Genomic DNA, 17,744 nt, shown 5'->3' on the forward strand with positions numbered 1-17,744 from the left:
TTCTGAGTAAGATAGCTCTCATGCTATAGAAGACCACTAGCATGGAAATTCTAGGACAACTCCCAGGGGCCAGAAAGCAAGCTCTGCCCCTGACACCTGTATGCACCTACCCTGGAGGACCCTCTACAGCCTTCTCAGCTCTCCAGCTCCGAGGCTGACTCAACAGCATACTTCATTTCATAAATCGATTGGGGACTGGCAGGCTGCTGGCAGTTAAGAGGACAGTGGGACACAGCATGCTGCTTTGCCTCAGATGTGCTGCAGGCTGACACAGAGAGAATGCATTCTTTTACTCGGCTCTCCCAACTAGCACGGGCCACAGCACAGGATAAGCGTGTGACTCTCTTCACGTGGGGCTGCAGCCTGCTGGGGAGGGACATCAGTAGACTATCATTGCTGCGTCACAGTGCTCTGAGTCCCGAGGAGGACATGATGTCATGAGTGGAGTAAGAAAATGACTCTCAGGTATGTTTCTTATTTGCTGCGATAGAATACCTGATGACAGCAACTTGGAGAAGGACTTCCTCTGACTCAGCGTGGGAGTACAAGCCCTCATGGTGGAAATGGCTGTTAGCTTACCTCCCCACAGAGGGCAAAGATGCTGGCACTCAGCTGGCTTCCTGTTTCCCTTTTTATTCAGTCTGAGCGCCAAGTCTATGGGATGGGGCCACCCTAAAACAAGATGGATCTTTCTCAGTTAAACCTCTCTGGAACTGGCAGTTCTACTCCCAGAACGGGGAAGCTGACCTCATCCCAGGCACTGCCAATTATTTCAATAAATGTTAAAATTCAGGTATGTCATAGAAGCATCTAAGGGAAAATTCAGAGTATTTTCCCATGTCAGGACTCAGATCTCCTTCTGAACCCTTTTTCTCATCAGTATGAAACCAATGCTGTCCAATGCCTGTTTATTAGCTTCCTCCAACCCCAGGAGTAAGCAGGAAGGCAGGTCGGCTGGGAGCAGGCTAGCTTCCTACAGCAGCTGAGTCTGTTGTGATTGTGATGACCCCAAGGCTGTTATCTGACATGTGGTTTTGTTATCATAAAAAGAATCTGAAGCTCCAGGAAGAAAGTGGCTGAGGCTCTGGGAGGGTAGAAGACAAGGCAGGTAGGAGAGGTGGGCCACCCCGTTCACACTATATAAGGGCACAGGGGATTTGAAGAATTTGTTAAAGAGGCCACTGGAGTTAATCCTGAGCCCCTATTGATTCAGTCTTCTCAAATGGATTCAAAGAAGTGGAGCATATTTTATGAATCTCAAACTTTGCCTTTCATGAAATGGTAGTTTGTACAGAGATCAGTAAACTACAAGTCACTCTGCTGGAGCCACCACACACGGGGTTTCCTTCCAACAAATGTTTGGTGTCCAGTGAGAGAATGCGCACACTACCATGCGGACCACCGTCCCTGCCTGTCAACCCTGGTTTGGATGCAGCGGAAGCCTGTGTGAGTGGGCAATGCATTGTGCCAACTGCGGCGAAGTATCATGTACTAATGACATCCACTGATGAGGACAGGCCACCAGGGCTCCACGTACTAAGCTCAGGCAACCAAGCTGTGCTAAGACGGGGTGCTCTGGAGTTGGAGGGCACCTTTGTGTTAAGCCTGGTGGGACAATTCTGGGAGTGCATTCTTTCAGCACAGAAAGGACAAGAGGCTTTCCTGCACACAGTCACCAATCCCTCTGCCCTAACCCCTGCCACCAGTGGCTTGCAAGAGCAGGCAAGCATCTTAGGACCTGCCAGTCTTTCTGCACCAGCAGGGGTGGGGGCAGCGGCAGGTTCCACTGGATTCCATTTAGCTCCTACCACATAGGAAACATCCTCAAAGGGCATTTCCCAAAGGTTGTGGCAAGACTCCATCACACTGAAAAACCCTTTTCTGCATAAATCCAACATCCTAGGCAAAGGTGCCACTCTTCAGAAAGAAAAACTCAGAAATGCCAACAGCTGATTTTGAACCTTTAATAAAAGTAAAAAAAAAAAAAAAAAAAAAAAAGAATGCAAAAAGAACACGATGCTGCAAACTTAGCATGGACGTGAACCTCACTGGGTGTTCAGATCAGGGACAGTGAGTGTGGCTGGTACTAGTTACCATTTTTACAAACTCAAATCACTTTGGTTCAATGTAACTGCTATAAAACTATTGGCAAAAACATCCTTTCGATTCACCTTTTTTTTCTCCTACATTATTTCTAACAGATTTATTTCCAGTTTAAGAGGAAAAGAAATACTCATTGTATTCGATCAAGTACATTGCCAAGATCACTTGCTTTTCTTCTAGTCACTTGTGGCTTTTGTAAGACAATGAAGTCTTAGCTAAAGAATGCCTTCAGACGGCCAATCATTTGTTTTCATTTCCAGGAAATTTTAAGGATCGTTCCAAAGTCCAGAGCAACCCATTTTAGAAAACCAAGGTTTACTCCAACGTTTTTCCTCAAAACAAAATAAGCAAAACCCCAATGAGGATCACCGCGTGAGCCAACCCAAGCCCAGGTGTCCAGAAGGCACAGGGCTTCCACTCTGCCTGAGGACTGACTACTGCTTCCAGTCAGTTCCACAGATTTTAAAACAAACCAAAAAACACTCACATTTTGGAATACAAAAAAGGGTACATTTGTAAGTAAAAATTACTAAACTCACAAAACTGGAGTACATCAGAGGACTAGGGCCCCATGGAGGGTGTGACTAAGGGAGAGTCACAACTGACACCAGTATTGCTGAGCTCGCCTCCATGAAGCCCTGAAATGACCCGAGAACCCTTCCCTGGAACAGCTCACGTGGTTAAAAAAAAAAAAAAAAAAAAAAAAAAAAAGAAATAAATATTTAAGAGAATACAAGGCTCAGATTGGTTTTCATACACATTGCACTTGAAGTCGAAGACCCAATACTTGCAAGTTAGGTCCCACGTGTTCTATGCCATCCAAAGCATACAGGACACCGCGTGCTTAACACGGTGATGTGCACACTTAACCTTTTACAAGCAATCACAGATTGCAAGCTCCATAGGGCTGTGGAAAAGTCCTCTCCACTCTGGAGTGACAAGAGACACAATTTCGGCTCATTATGACTGAAACAGCGTAGACAGCTACTCGCTCTTAGATGGTCCAGCTCTTAGATAAAACTTCCTTTAAACTGAGGTGAAAAGTCCAGCATCACAGTGCAGAATCATGCATTTGCGCTGCCCCTGGCTTTCAGTAAGATTGTCTACCAATCTCTGGCAGTGAAAGCAAAGCTCCACGCTGGTGAGACCCACAGGAGCGCATGCCTGAGCGTGACCTGGAGATGTGGCTGCCTGGGAGCCACGGGGAGAGTGACCGTCTTCCAACTCCCTATTCTCTTTACTCCCTTCACACAACCCTATATTTTAATTCTGAGTAAATATTCTTACTGCAGATAATTTATCTGTTAAGCACCATCAACCTTTGGGCACTGACACAAAACTGCTAGTTGGATTCATTTTGATTCAAGGCTTTGAAATATGGCATTTTGCTTTGAATGATGAATGAAATCTAATACTCTGGAAACTGGGCCCCCTACCCCTCGCTCACATACAGCCTGGGCTGGACTGTTCCAGGTGCAGACCGCGTGAGGGTGGGTGAGGTAAGACTTTTAGGTAAGCAGTCCTTGCCTCCATTTACTAGTCTAGACTAAGTGAACACTTCTTCAGGAGTCATTTATCGTCAGCCCAGGCTAAATGGAACTTTGAGGAAAAGATCGTCTTCATCACACCCAGGACCAGTGTCTCCGCATCCTGCTTCCGCTCTGAACCACATGCCGAAGCTCAGTCACTGTGAGGCTTTTCTGGAACACCCTGTGTGGAAAAGCAAGAAAACAATCAGTGCTCAAATGCTTTCATTGTTGGGGCCTATATAATCGCTCGGGAAATGGCACCAGGCTCAGGAGGAGCTCCACCACTTCCTTTTAGGCTGCCAACGAGGCAGGCCTAGCCCTTCACCTATGGTGTTACAAGCCATACCTCAAAAAAAAAAAAAAAAAAAAAAAAAAAAAAAAAAAAGCCTGTTATGCACGAGTCATACAATGACCAATGTGTGACTAAGCTTCCAGCCACAGAAAACAGCACTTATCAAAGCAATGCCACCCACGCCAAGGTAGGACAGGTGCACCTGAGAGCTGACGCAGTGCAATAGGGCACTATTTTAAAGCGGATTCACGTGTGGAAAAGATAGGTGACTTCTGCTGGAGCTTTTGTCAGACCTGAGGCCCTCTAGCAGTTCAAGCCTGGGATCGCCGCCATTGCTAGGGCTGTAGGACTGATCTGCAGGATGGTGTCTTGTTGGGAGAGCTGACTGGACAGAGCAACAACAGCTGCCAGTGCAGGAGAGATAAACTGCTATTCATACATCCTTTGGAGCCCATAGACCTCCTGCTCTGTTCAGTTCTCCCACACTCAGTAGTCATACTTAGAGAATAACATTATGATCCTGGGAACCATGAGTTTCTGGACAGAAACGGGATCAGAGATAAGCCACCCAGGTGTGCGGCATGTCTTCCAGAAAACATGCGCTTCCCCAAAAGCTGACACAAGGAAGGCTTGAAGCAAACCTAAAGTAGTCTAGGTAATTTTTTTTCCTTCTTGTTTTTGACTATAGTTCAGGTTGGCCTTGAACTCACAGAGATCTACATGTTTTTGCTTCCCAAATCTTGGGATTAAAGGCATAGCACCACCATATCTGGCCCAGGTCAGACTATTGACAAGTCACTTGGAAAGAAAAATCAAGCCACGAACTTATTCTATTTACTGATTCCACAAACAAAACAGAATTTTAGAATACACAATCTTCAGGAGACTAAAAATAGATCTGTACTAGTATAAGAGGGCAAAAGACCCAAGAAGCCACAAATGAGCTGAGACTCACTGGAACTTGGGCACCTGGCTGCCCTTTAGGGCTACACAGAGTGTCCTAAATGGCAAGACTGTACCCGAGAAACCCACTTATTGACACCTGTTTTTATGTGCATTTGCAAGATGAATGACAGGCACATGCTCTATGTTAAAGGGCCAGGTTGTATATTAATAAGTAGCATGGTGCAAATTGCACACACTTGAGTAAACATACAGTTCCACATTTAAAACACATTAATCATGGCTTCTACCTCACAGCTTGAGGGCTCCATTAGCAATCCTGATCATAGTAAGCACAAGGCCATGGACAACAGTCAATGACCTGCAGATGTGTCTCCAGTGATGCAAGTGTGTCAGCAAACAACAGGAGAGACAAACTGAATCCAACAGCAGGGTAGCAAGCTCTAATTATCGTCCCTGGGATGTGATGTGACAAGAAGCTGACATACTCTTGGCTGCTGTTTACAATACAAAACCTTACTTTTTTGGGGAAAGGTTTTTAAATGCAAGCAGTAATAACTACAGCTTCTATAAATGGTGGCATCAATTTTCTCTAAATTAATGACAGGTTGATGACACACTTGCTGCATTTTCGGAAACACAGAAGAGACTGCTGTAATGCGATAAGCAGAGTCCCTGGGCATGGGTACCCTGTTAGTAACCAGGGTTTCAGTTCAAGAGAACTACAGGCAAGAACAGAGAGGACTGACAAACAGTGGGAGGGCGGCAAGGGTTCTGAGAAAGACAGTCTTCAAAGCTTGCTTAGCTTGGTTCCTCTCGGTCATCTCTAAGTGTACAGACCACTGGCATGCTTCAAAGTGTCCCCTCCTCCGCAGGCACACTACCTTCCTAAAAGGATAGGTGAGCACTGGCCTCCACCTCCCTCCACAAAGGTTACAACTCCTCTCTGACCGAAACTAGTCAACCTGCTTGAGGTCAACTTAGTCCAAAGACCCAAGGAATTCACTGCCAGACTATGGACAACCCTCAGAACAAGAAGCACCAGGAGTCATTCCTTCCAGTGCTCAGCACTGGGTGCACTGCAAGGGGACTGGGTGTGGGAAAAATAAGTGACGTCATGTTTTCATACGAAATGGATCTAGTTTAATAATAGTGGGGGGGTAGTTTTGTTTTAAGATACAGTCTCTGTATGTTACCCACATTAGTCTCAACTCAAGACTCTCCTGCCTCAGTCTTCGGGGTGCTGGGATTACAGGTGTGTCCGACCATGCTTGCCTTCTGGCAAGGTTTTTAATACCAAGGAAACTGGCCGAAGCCTCCATTAGGGAAAAAGTCAGTCTAACTCCTGACTGGCTGTGATCTGCAGAGGGTTAGCAGGAGCAGACAAGAAAGACACTTCAAGTTGTATCCTTTAGAAATGACTTGTATTTTTGTGAGCTATCCAAGCGGCCTTCAAATTCAGCTTCTCATGAGTGGGTGTCACATGAGTGTTTAAAAATAGAATGAAATACTGAGATAAGCACTCAGCGAAAGCTCAGAGTTCCTCTCTGTGCACAATGGCCCTTTCTTTGTCACCTTTCTGCAAAGTTCACTTTACTTAAGCCCATGGGTCAAAGTCATCTTGAAATAACATGTCGCATTTATTTATAAAATTAAAAGGTTCAAGTGGCAATTGCTACCTGCTGAAGAGACCTGCTACAGGACTGAACTCGGCTGCTTAGCTGCCTCGGAGCTTGGCGGCCCTGGATGCCAGGAGGTGGCACTGCTTTCTTTCCCAGGGAGAAAAGACATCGTACCCCAACAAGACAGTCCTTCATGCAGTGGCCAAGCCATGTTCCTGGGCTTTCTGGGTGACTCCTTCCCCAGGTGTGGCTTTGGGCAAGGGCAGTGCTTGCTGACCCAGGCTGTTCCCTGGTTTGACCATACACAAGCACGACCACCCTGCCATCGTCTGCACCCATTCATTTTGCTCACAGATACTAGGGAGCAGCTGACAATGTGGCTTCCAGCATGGCCGTACTGGAACTCTGGTTGCTTTCCAGCACATACACGTGTTTATGGATCCAAAGATCTATAGGTCGTAATTTAGAGAAGTCTCATTTTCTATTTAACACAGACTGTTCTCATCAACTGTTGCCAATGAATCTGAACGAGACAACATCAACACAAAATGTATGTGTCAAGCTACAAACCTGAAGGGCCCAGAGGCACTGATTGCTGCACTTACCATAGCTAACTGTCGTCCTATGTTTCCCACTGTGACGCCTCCTGAGAAAAATATACACGGGAGCCAAGAACGAATATAGAGGAAATCTGGGGATGTGTACCTAGGGAAAAAACAAAACAACCTTAGCTACCCAGGCAACTTGGGGTCCAGGATTCCCATGATATGGGTGTAGGGGGCATTGTGGCTACAGTTAACATCAAATGGCAGTCTCTGAAAGACATGTTTTATGGCCACCAGACCTTCACCGAGTTATAGATGGTGAGTTTTTTGTTGTTTGTTTCTAAAACAGGACTTTCTTTGTGTAGGCCTGGCTGTCCTGGAACTCACATAGATCCTCCTGCCTCTGCCTCCTGAGTGCTGGGATTAAAGGCGTGTGCCACCACTGCCACTACCACCTAACTGGTTAGTGAGTTTTTAACATGCACCAAGAAAAAGCACAAGATTTTCATGTTATTTTGCATAAACAACACACAAAAATACCTTCATGTAACTGGTGTTTTTTATAAAACACTGTAAAAGTAACATTTTAAATATGCACTTACTGGTAGACACCATTATACACAAGAAACTGAGTGATCAGCGTAGCTAGGAAGGCGATGGTGATTCCAAGCCCAAGGCCGCTTCGGGAGCGATCAAATGTCCACCACAGGCCCAAAGAAAGGGCTGCTAAAGTCAAGGACAGCTGGACATTATTGGCAAAATCCAATTTCTAGTGATCCAAAAGTTAAGGAAAAGTTTCATGATATGCCATCATTAAAAAACTAAACCTCAGAATTACTCACAGGCCACATTATTACACAGTAACTTAGTGCTGGTAATGATGGCACATGAGCAAAGCTGAGTGCCCAGGGAGTACCTCGTCCAGAGTGCTCTCTGGCTTCTGACTATAAGTTAGTTTTGCTAACTAAGACAGTGTCTCTACTCCCCTCCCTTACTTCTCAGTGAGTGGAACCAAGTAGGTACCGCCCCCATGTTGTTGCTGTCACCCCAGGCAACAGCTAAGTTAGTTAATTCAGTGCCTGTCAATCAGCACTCTCAGAGCTAGCTGGCAGAAAAGTGGGTGTACAACTTGACAATCTTTTACCCCAAGTTGCTCTAGAAAGTTAGTGTTTGAAGGGTTTCCCATCAAATTGACCATTTTTATAGAGAATGAAAACACAGCATACTGCATGAAGGGAGTATCAGTTATGACAAAGCCGGGGGAGCTCCTGGCTAGCCTTGCACTTCTGTGATAGAACATGTGCAAGGCTCTCTACATCTCTATCACAGAACAACCATGTCAGTGGGGTAGAAGGCAACAGGAAGGACAAATAAAGTCCACTGAGAGCCACAGTAACTGAGGGCCAGAATAAACCTCTGCTTCTGGTGTTAGCCCAACTGTGCCCTATGATGAATAAAAGGCCCTAAGAACTGAACCCCAGAATTCTTGCTAAGTGAAAGCTGAGCTATACTCTAAGTTCAGGGATGAGGCGATGATCATCAACACTTGGTCACAGTAACATTATGCCCTGCCCAGATGATACTCTGAACACAGACAGCAACTGAGGATACGGCACTGGCGTGGTTGATGCCAACGAACACGGCAATACAGCGCATGACACTGGCCCACTCTCTCTTGAACTTGTGCGGTTCTCCCAGGTGACTGTCAATACAGGGGTACAGTAAGCCGACAACAGCTATTTAAAGAAAAACAAAACAGTATTAGGATACACTGGCTAAAATTAGTCCTTGTGTGATCATTATTAATAGAATCAAAAACACTAATTTTCCTAGGCAGTTTGTCACCTCTCGCATAAAGTACTACTGTGCATATACCCTGAAAGAAAAGGCTATGGCAGGCCACCTCAAACTTTTCTCTTGGCCCCAGTGAGGACAAGTCTCACACTGTGAGGAGGGCAAAGCCCTAAGAAAAGAGAACCCTGCTGTCAGTCCCAGGCTGCCCTTGGGTGGCTGTGTCTCTGCGTTTGTTTCCTCATGTGTGAAATGTGGCTTATGTAAGTAAACTGGAGGGCAGAGATGGAGGAGGTTCTGTGGTTCTCAAAGTTAGGGACTGTCACAGACTCGGACTCCTAAACATTTAGACTGCAGCAAGCTAGGCATTCCAGAAAAGACCAAGAAAGTAAAAAACAGGAAGGAAGGGGCTGCCTACAGCACAAGTGGGAGAGGCCCCAGGGACACTGGGCACATGTGAATTGCAGCTGAGTTCAAGACCTCAGAGTTACCACCTTGTCTGGTATGGACACAGGCATTCAGCCTCAGCAGCAGTGAAAGATGCAGGTTCAGATACCCATACATTCAGCTAAGGAGAGAGACTTTTAGGTATTCCTGGGAGTCTTTATTACAAACAGGGTATTTCATGTTGAAGATAAGGTTTCAAGTTCAAAGGACCAAACCAGTATGTTCCATAAATATAAAAAAAACAGAACTTCAAATCTACATCCTATTCCCCAAAGAACTATTAATTGCCAGGGGTAATATGGTGGCAGATGATTTGCCTAACATGTACGAGGCCACTCCCAGTCCAAAACAACCAAGACTGTCCAACTAGTACAGCCATAAAGTGTTAAGCGTGTTTTGAGAACAAAGATGACAACTTTCTCCCAATGGCTACATAGACCTTCCTGGAAAAAGCACACAGCTGTGGAGAGGCTGAGCCCCACAATACTGCAGGTGAGCCTGAGAGCAGCCTCCGGAATCAGCAGCAAGTACCCCGCACATTACATTTAATCTGTGAGTCAGCTCCAGCACAGCACCCAAGCCCAGCGTATAAAGCATAGGCAGGCAGTCAATAAAAGCTGGCTTCAAAGCAGACAGCCACTTTTCCTGCTGTCCTGTGTGGCTACAAGCACAAGTGTGTCTCACCAAACTGAAGGAAAGATGCACCAAGGCCTTATACTGCCCACCTACACAGGCCAAAGACAAGGAGGACTGAGGAAGCAGGCACACCTGACAAATGTTTTTTTAATAAATGCTGTGCATTGAGGAGTATGAAGGAATCTGTTGGATTGTAAAACCAGCAAAATGATCAAGGAAAGAAAAAACAGAGGACTGTCGCATTCTCACAAGTTTCAGTGGGCCCTAGAGGCGACACCATTGGTGTGCCTAGGTCCAAAGGCTTCCCTTTTCGTCCTGTCCCAAGTCTACTGGGCCGCAGAGTTCCAGAAGGCTTGGCTGTCAGCCACAAAGCACTATCAGCAGAAGGAAGTACGGAGAAATCAGTCCCCTGGCAACTGCCTCTCGAGCGCACGTGATGGTTTGTTTTCAGTTATCCAGCGGGGTAGCACGTTTGCTCAGGCAGCCAATGGCCGCGTGGTGCTGCCCTCACCAGTTCTCCAGGCAGCCAATCCTGGCTTCTGGCTCTGCGAGACAGCTGCGACTCCTCCACTTAAACTGCCAATTATCTCCTGACCTCATCTCCATCACTAGTCCCTCCAACTTCCGCCTGTCGCTCGCCAGCGTCTGGGTCTCCCTACCCTGTCGTACTCCCTTTCTTATACCCAGGGAGACTTATCAGCTGACGTGTCCCTTCTTCCCCCCACCCCCAACACACACACTCCAAGAACAAGAAAGGGCACTCACCAGCTGCCGTGCCACAGCACGGGGGCACCCACCAGGCGGAGGAGAAGATGGTGGCGATCACCTCGTCGGGGAAGAGCGTGACATTCCGCTGGATCTGCAGCAGGTTAAGCACCAGGGCCAGGACCACGCCGAAAGAAAAGAGCACGAGGCTCCGCTGCACCAGGTCGTGGTGCCAGCTGCCGGGCCGCGCGCTGCATCCCGCCGTTCCCGCTCGCTGGCCCCGGGGCACCGGCTCTGGGGTTCCGGGCCCCTGCGGACAGTGGGCTGCCGCAATCATTCCTCGCGGGATGCTGTACGGCCTCGCAGTGCCGGCTCTTGGGTAGCTCCAGACGTGGTCGTGCAGCCTGGGCATCGGCGACCAGGCGCACCGTGGGAGGCGCACGCCACGACACCACGCTGTAGCGCGCCCGGACGGCCCAGGAGCGGCCGCGGCCCCGCGCGGGTTTCGCTTATAAGGCGGGCCGTCGCCGGCGCCACGTGGCCTGACCCAGCCTATCCACCGCCCGCGCGCCCCGCTGCGGGGCGTGTCTTCCAGGGGCCCCGCCCTGCCCGCGCGCCTGTCCGCTCGGGGTCTGGTGAGGCCGTGGGAGCCAATGGAAGAAGGGCGGCCCATATGACGTGCGCACACGCCACTGGGGGGGTGGGGTTGGTGCCCGGCACGCGCGCTTGGGGCGAGTGCGCGCTGTACGGGGAAGCATCCGGACGAGTCCCGGAGCTGGCGGCGCGCGGGTCGGATAGTCAGGCGCTGCCCTGCCCTGCCCTGCCCTGCCCCGCCCCGCCCCGCCCTGCCCTGCGTTACGCAGCCTGACCTCGGTTTCTGAGATAATGCCGAGGCGCGCCGCTCCTCTCCTTCTCCAGGGTCCCGGCGAACATGCACAGCGCAAACCCTCCCGAGTCTCAAAAGACCTGGGGTCCCTAAACCCGAGCGCCGGTGTTAGGTGGTCTGCAGGTTCACAGCCCAGACCAGAGCGTCGCTTAGCCAAAATCCCACGGGCTAAAGCGTCAAGGTCGGGAGCTGGCCTGAAAAGGCACCCTGTGACCTTAGGTAAGGCGTGTGGCTCTGTGCCCAAAGTGTAAAACAAAGTCACCCTCCTAAGAAGACTGCTCCTCAAAGTTCACCGTGACACAGCATGGGTGTGGGTGACCCGGCTGCCTTCGTCATCTTTCCCTCACAACCTGTCCATTCCCCTCTAAGCCGTGTTGGCGGTTCTATGCGTTGTTTAGAAGGGCGTGAAGCAGTTTTGACTTCAAGGAATGATGCAGTTTGGGTCTTGGCCATTTTTCACACTCGGGCCCAAGCAAACATGTGAAGGTTTCGTGGACACACAAACACACACGGGAGAGGGGGATATCAGTACTGTATGCTGTGTTACACCAACGTGGGAGCCTCTCTAACAGCAAAACGCAAGAGGGGCCTCCCAATTCCAGCTGATAAGAAGTTAAAGGCAGCAAGTCTCTGCCGTGAATGTAGCAGGTGCTGCCTTTACTGCCATCATCGGGCGACAAGTCCTCTAGACAGATGTTGAGAAAGCGGCACCTGGGTAAATACACACAACTTTGCCCCTAAGGGACAGACACATCACTCACAGGAAACTTGGCCCTAAGGAACAGACCTGCCAGTCACTTGGAGGAAGCTGGCATGATGGGACAGGCTGCAGCACCATGCATCTGTCTTCTGAGTCCTGGGATGTATTCCAGTCCCTTCTCAAGTCATTTTGCTTGTCCTTACAGATTACCTCATGGGTTCTTCCTGTTGTTGTAGTCCTTATGGGAAAGCCTACAACTTATAATAATTCGCGTATTTCTGCGTTGCTTGCTGCTGGTGTGGAAAGCAGGGAGTGATGTCTTCAGACAGTTGCTGTGTTGGCAACTATTCACTTGGTTGCCTCTTCTGCTTGCCCAAGCCAGTATGAAAGCAGTCTAGCCTCTGTTGCTGTTTGGCCATCTGGTTTTCACTGGGGCAAAGCAAGCTGTTGTGGTACTCAGACCAAGGTGGCCTGTGGACCGTGGAGGATACCCCGTGGTCTGGTTCCCTGGAGTCCCATGGGGGCTGCTCTGGGTTGCATGGGCTCATGAGCAGTTTACCCTCACAATCAGTGAGTTGAAGGTTGCACAGGGTGATGGTGGAGAAGAGTTTGAGCCGAGGCTCTTAGGGATGCAGCCTGCCTATCAAAAATAACATCTGAGCATTGCAGGGCCTGCTTATTTCTCTATGCACACTGGGAATGGAAGCTCGGGGCCCCTTCTCTGGCCCCGAGGATGGGTGGACTTACTAGGGAGATGTCTTTGAGGTGGAACTCCTGGGCGCCTCACTGTACCTCCCCACGTTAGTCATTACAGTTATGCTTATTGCGGTGCTTCCATCTACTGAGAACTTAATGAGCCAAAACTGCTGTTTATATCCTTGACATTCTTCCCAGGATAATATCAACAATCCGGCTTGTATTCTTAAGATGGACTAAATAAGGAAATACATTGGCTATTTTAGTGTAACCCTATCCCACTGTAGACAAAATAAAATCATATCTGAGGCTGAGGGAAGGACTCGGTCAATCAAGTGCTTGCTGTGCAAGAATGAGAATCAGAGTCTGATCCCTCAGAACCCAGACAAAGAGCCACGTGTGCAGTACACGTCTGTACTCCCTACATTAGAGAGACAGAGGGGAGCTTGGTGGCTGGCGGTCTAGCCAAAAAGTGAACTCTGAGTTCAGAAAGACCCGTTTTTTATTTAAAAAAATAAAAAATAAAAAGGTGGAGAGCAACTGAGGAAGACTTCTGCAGTCCACCTCTGGCCTCCACACACATGCACACAGACACACCTGGACACACACACACACACATGTCATCTTTCATCCCTCCACTGAGCCAAAGCTGCTGTTAAGATTTCAGAGTATGTATTTCCAGATTTTTTTTTAACATGGAAGTATATGTGGCATTTTTCAGTTTTTGTTTTTTAAAGATGTATTATTCTTGTTCTTGTTCTTATTCTTGTTCTTCTTCTTCTTCTTCTTATTTGTGTGACTATATGCGTGTGTCCCACATGCATACAGGTGCTCATGGAGGCCAGAGGAGGGCATAGAATCCCCTGGGACTGGAATTGCAGATGGTTGTAAACCACCGTGTGGGTGCTGGGAAGCAAACCTGGGTCCCCTGGGAGAACAGCAAATGTTCCTAACCACTGAGACATCTCTCCAGCCCCTTTTTAAGTTTCCAAACATTTACTTATTTGTATATGTTGGGTGGAGGTCACAGAACAACTTGTGGTGTTGTGCCCAGATCTTAAGGTCCCCAAAACCCAGCAGGAGACAGACCACGTACGCAAGAGCAAAGAGCTTTATTCAGACTTAAGTTCGGTCTCTCCACCGTCACCAATGCAGAGGATCAGAGAGGAGAGCCCCCAACAGCTACACAGAGTTTTTATTGGGGTGTGAGGAAGGACCGGGAATTTCTGGTTTACCAGTTACACAATTGGGTGACCAAGGGCAAGCTTGTTACAGAGTGATTAGCTAACTAACATAACATTGAGAGTGCTATCTGTAGACCTCAGCAATGTTAGGTCAGTGGGCTGCCCAGCACAGATGCCCCACCCATTCCATTCTTGTGGTTACCTCCAGGCTATTCCTTGTGCAGGGAATTTTATGGCTTTCTTATTCCTGGAATTGGCGAGCTATGACCTAGTTCCTGGGACTGATGACTTTTTGGGGAGAGGGTCAGGCCTGGTCCTTTCAGTGGGAAGTGCTTCTCCCCTTCCTTATGGGTCCCAGGAAATGAACGCAGGCTTTTACCCACTGAGCCATCTTGCTAGCTCCTGTGCTGCTTTCTTGAGTCATACTTCACACGTGGTAGAATCTTTTAGCAAGTGACCATGGAGTTCTTCAGAGCATGGCTTTGATGCCTTGGTTGAAACCTCATTTACATACTGTACAGCTCTCTCACTGGGTGGTTGTTCACACACTCAGAAGGTGCACAGCCTTCCCCAGGGTGACTGCTACGCCTTCACCTTCCCCAGCCTCAGGTCACCATGAAGCTGCTGGCTGCCTCTGGACTTCCTGTTCTGAGCATTCCTGTAAACAGAAAGACCACTGTGTGGTCTTTGGTGGTTCCTCCAGCATACGATTTCCAATGTTTATCCATGTTGTAGCATAGCAATGCTTTGTTCCTTTTGATGGCTGACTAGTATTCCATTGTGTAAGTACATTGCCTTGTGTCTGTCCTCTTGCTGGCTGATGAGCATCTGAGTTGTGACTGATTTTTGATGATTATGAATAATACTGCAGTGGAGGTGTGTACATAGCTCTGTGTGCAGTTCGGTCTCTCTTGGATGAAATGACAAGAGTGGCATTACAAGGTCTCACAGGAAACTCTGCTTCCCAAGACAGCCTCAGCATTCTGCAGCCCCATCGGTACATTATGAGGGCTAGCCTGGGTGACGATTCCCCAAGAGGGACTGCACAGCTGTGAGGGAAGAAAGAGCAAGCTGTGGGCTTTGAGCTAGTCTCTGGTCACTAAGTCTACTGGGGTCAGACAAGGGACAAAGGGCAAGGCTTCCCTCAGAGGATTCAATGGGTTTTTTTTTTTGGTAGGGGGGCAGGGGAAGGGCGCTTCTCAGTTGAGGGAGAGTGTTGCGTAGCTCTGCCCTCTAAATGGAAATTTCTGCTTTGTGTGTGTGTTGGGGGGCAGGGCTCATAGGAATTCGTGAGAACCTTCTTCCATATTATTTAAGCTATAAGCAGTCACTGGGGAGAAGAGACAGAAATGCCTGCAAACCGTGCAGGGGCTCCAGAGATGCAGATTCTGTGAGTTCTCAATCACACTGGAGCAGGCCATAAAGAAAACATAACAAAAAACTTGTGTGTGTGTGTGTGTGTGTGTGTGTGTGTGTATGTGTGTGTGTGTGTGTGTGTACAGACTCGTGCACTCCACAGCATTTGTGTGGAAGTCGTAGAACAACTTTTGGGCATGGGCTCTTTCTTTCTATAATGTGGATTCCAGGGACCAAACCAAAATTGTCAGTCTTGGTGGCAGGCAAGCACCCTTACTCACTGAGTCATCTTTCTAGCCTGTAGTGGGCCCTTTGTTGCTAGCTTTGTCTCCCACATTCCTATAATTAACCCTAGTAGACTCACTGGTTCTCTAATCTACAGTTGGTGGAATTCTTTTTTTTTTTTTTCTTTGTGGTCTGCCTTACCTGGAATGAATGAACATTTATTTACATTTCTCCAGAAAAAGTCACAGCCCAGGGAGGAAGGGCTGATGGTGGCGGATGGCAGATTGGGGATTGGAGATGGGAAGGTGGGGTGGGAAACTGGTCTCTTGGGGTTGAGGGCTTGATGAGCCCTGTGATGGCGATGTCACTTGCAAGGCGTGGTGACTGTGTGTCACTCTCTAGGTCAGCAGACAGCCTCCTGGGGGTTTGGCTGGCAGAGGAAAAGCAGGACAGTGGGAACAGGGAGGCAGGTGGAGCCTGGTGATTGATGGGGATCATGTCCTGCCCCAAGCCCTGTGAGGTACATGGAGCACCACAGAGCAGTTAGTTAGGAGGAGGTCCCAGCCTTGGAGGAACCCATGTGGAATTAGATCCAGGCCCCAGACAAGCAGAAATTTTTGCCCACTTTCCTGATTTTACTTGACTTGATTTTTCCTGACTCTACTTTTGATTCTAGAACCAGGTACCACTTGATTCCATAGGCTAGAAGTGCTGGGTTAGCAGCCCTGGGGCAGAGGAGGCTCTTTACAGACAGCCAGCCTGAGGCTAGCAGAAGCAGAGACACAGGACTGGCTAACACCTCAGCGCTTCCTCTGGCAAGGATTAGCTGGCGTAAGGCTTAAGGCTGGGGACTTATGGGAGAGCCATTTTGGAGAAACTTGGCTGTTGTCTCCTGATTTCTTGGAAGCCGATAACAGCTTAGTTTCACTTTGGTGGCATGATACTTTAGCACAGGGGCCCCAGGCTGTTTTGCTCTGCCCTCTGTTATCTGGGCCTGGTGAGGCAGTCCATGGAAAACAGTGAAACTACCTGATGCCTCTCGTCCTTGGTGGTGAATAGCCCAGCCAGGTGGGGGTGGGGTTGAGAATGAGTGCTTCAGGAGGAGATGCTGCAGATATGGGCAAAGTCCAGAATAGCTTGATGACCAGGTGCTGGGCTGCTGGCCAGCACATCACCCAAGAGGGCAAGGCCTAGATGACTAAGGCTTGTGAAGGGCTACGTGGCTGACAGCCACCTACAACAGGTTTGGGAAATGGAGATGGGCAATGTGGCAGGGATGAAGATAGGGACTGTGGGTGGTAGGTAGGATGCTGGGCAGGTAGTGTCCTCTAAACCGTGTCTTCTATGGACCCTCAGAAGATGCCATCATTTGGAAATGGAGTCACTACAGATGCAGACACTTAAAATTAGGTCACCTGGAGCAGGGCAGACCCTGATCAATGGAAGGCTACCCACTTTAGAGGAGAGGAGAGGCCAGACCAATAGGCAACACCAGCCTCCCTGAGCCTCAGGGAGGCCATGAACTCTCCAGAACTGGCCAGGAGTGTGTTTCTGTTGGGGTAGGGCTACAGTAGCAAGGAGGCGTGGAGAAAGGCCTGGGCTTGAGCTACAGCCTCACTATGCTTTCTGCTGTTCCCTGGCCAGCAGCCCTTAAGGGAAGGCTGATGTGTCTGTCCTAACTTTATTTCTTTCCCAAAGGAGCCCAACTAGGAAGAGGATCAGTTTTGCACCAGCAATAAATGCAGTGTTCTCATTGTGGGGTTTGCCTTGCTGCTCCCTGCCCCCTCCCTACTCTACAGCACCTCAATGCCTGCAGATCTTCTCTCCCTCCCCCTTCCTTCCCCTTACTCTTCCTTTTCCCTTTCTCTCTCATACATTCCTTTCCTCCCTACCCACTGCTCAGTTAGGAACACAGAGGTGCCTAGATGTCAGGAGCTCACACACTCCCTATAAGTCCTCTGTGGCTGCTGTAATGTGTGAGAGGAAGCATAGCAGCTCTTAGCAATATGACTTTACCATCTCAGGGGTCTAGAATGTGCAAAGGGATCACACCCCTGGCTCCTGGAGGCTCGAGGCCTCTTCCTCTGTCCCTCTGACTCTTGATTGTCAGAGGGACAATCTGTC

General features: G+C 48.7%; 1 protein-coding gene across 1 annotated transcript; it reads right to left on the bottom strand.

Moving 5' to 3' along the window:
• Positions 1-1,950: 1,950 nt before the first annotated feature.
• Positions 1,951-11,065, bottom strand: Insig1 (insulin induced gene 1). Its single transcript, XM_055612741.1, has 5 exons — positions 10,634-11,065; positions 8,606-8,730; positions 7,597-7,763; positions 7,055-7,154; positions 1,951-3,813 (listed from the first exon to the last, which is right to left on the bottom strand). Exons 1-5 carry the CDS (start codon positions 10,983-10,985, stop codon positions 3,784-3,786), a joined length of 774 nt encoding a protein of 257 aa, XP_055468716.1. The 5' UTR covers positions 10,986-11,065; the 3' UTR covers positions 1,951-3,783.
• Positions 11,066-17,744: the final 6,679 nt, after the last annotated feature.

Source organism: Psammomys obesus, unplaced genomic scaffold (assembly GCF_907164565.1).
Source record: "Psammomys obesus unplaced genomic scaffold, mPsaObe1.curated_primary_1811, whole genome shotgun sequence".
Taxonomy (NCBI): domain Eukaryota; kingdom Metazoa; phylum Chordata; class Mammalia; order Rodentia; family Muridae; genus Psammomys; species Psammomys obesus.

Bases quoted from the DNA above. Each gene is read 5' to 3' on its own strand.
- Insig1 (XM_055612741.1), bottom strand. From the start codon at position 10,985: ATGCCCAGGCTGCACGACCACGTCTGGAGCTACCCAAGAGCCGGCACT. The intron at 7,764-8,605 runs GTATCCTCAGTT...TTGGATCACTAG, and splicing joins GCATCAACCACGCCAGTGCC to AAATTGGATTTTGCCAATAA. The intron at 3,814-7,054 runs GTAAGTGCAGCA...TTTTCCACACAG, and splicing joins TAGGACGACAGTTAGCTATG to GGTGTTCCAGAAAAGCCTCA.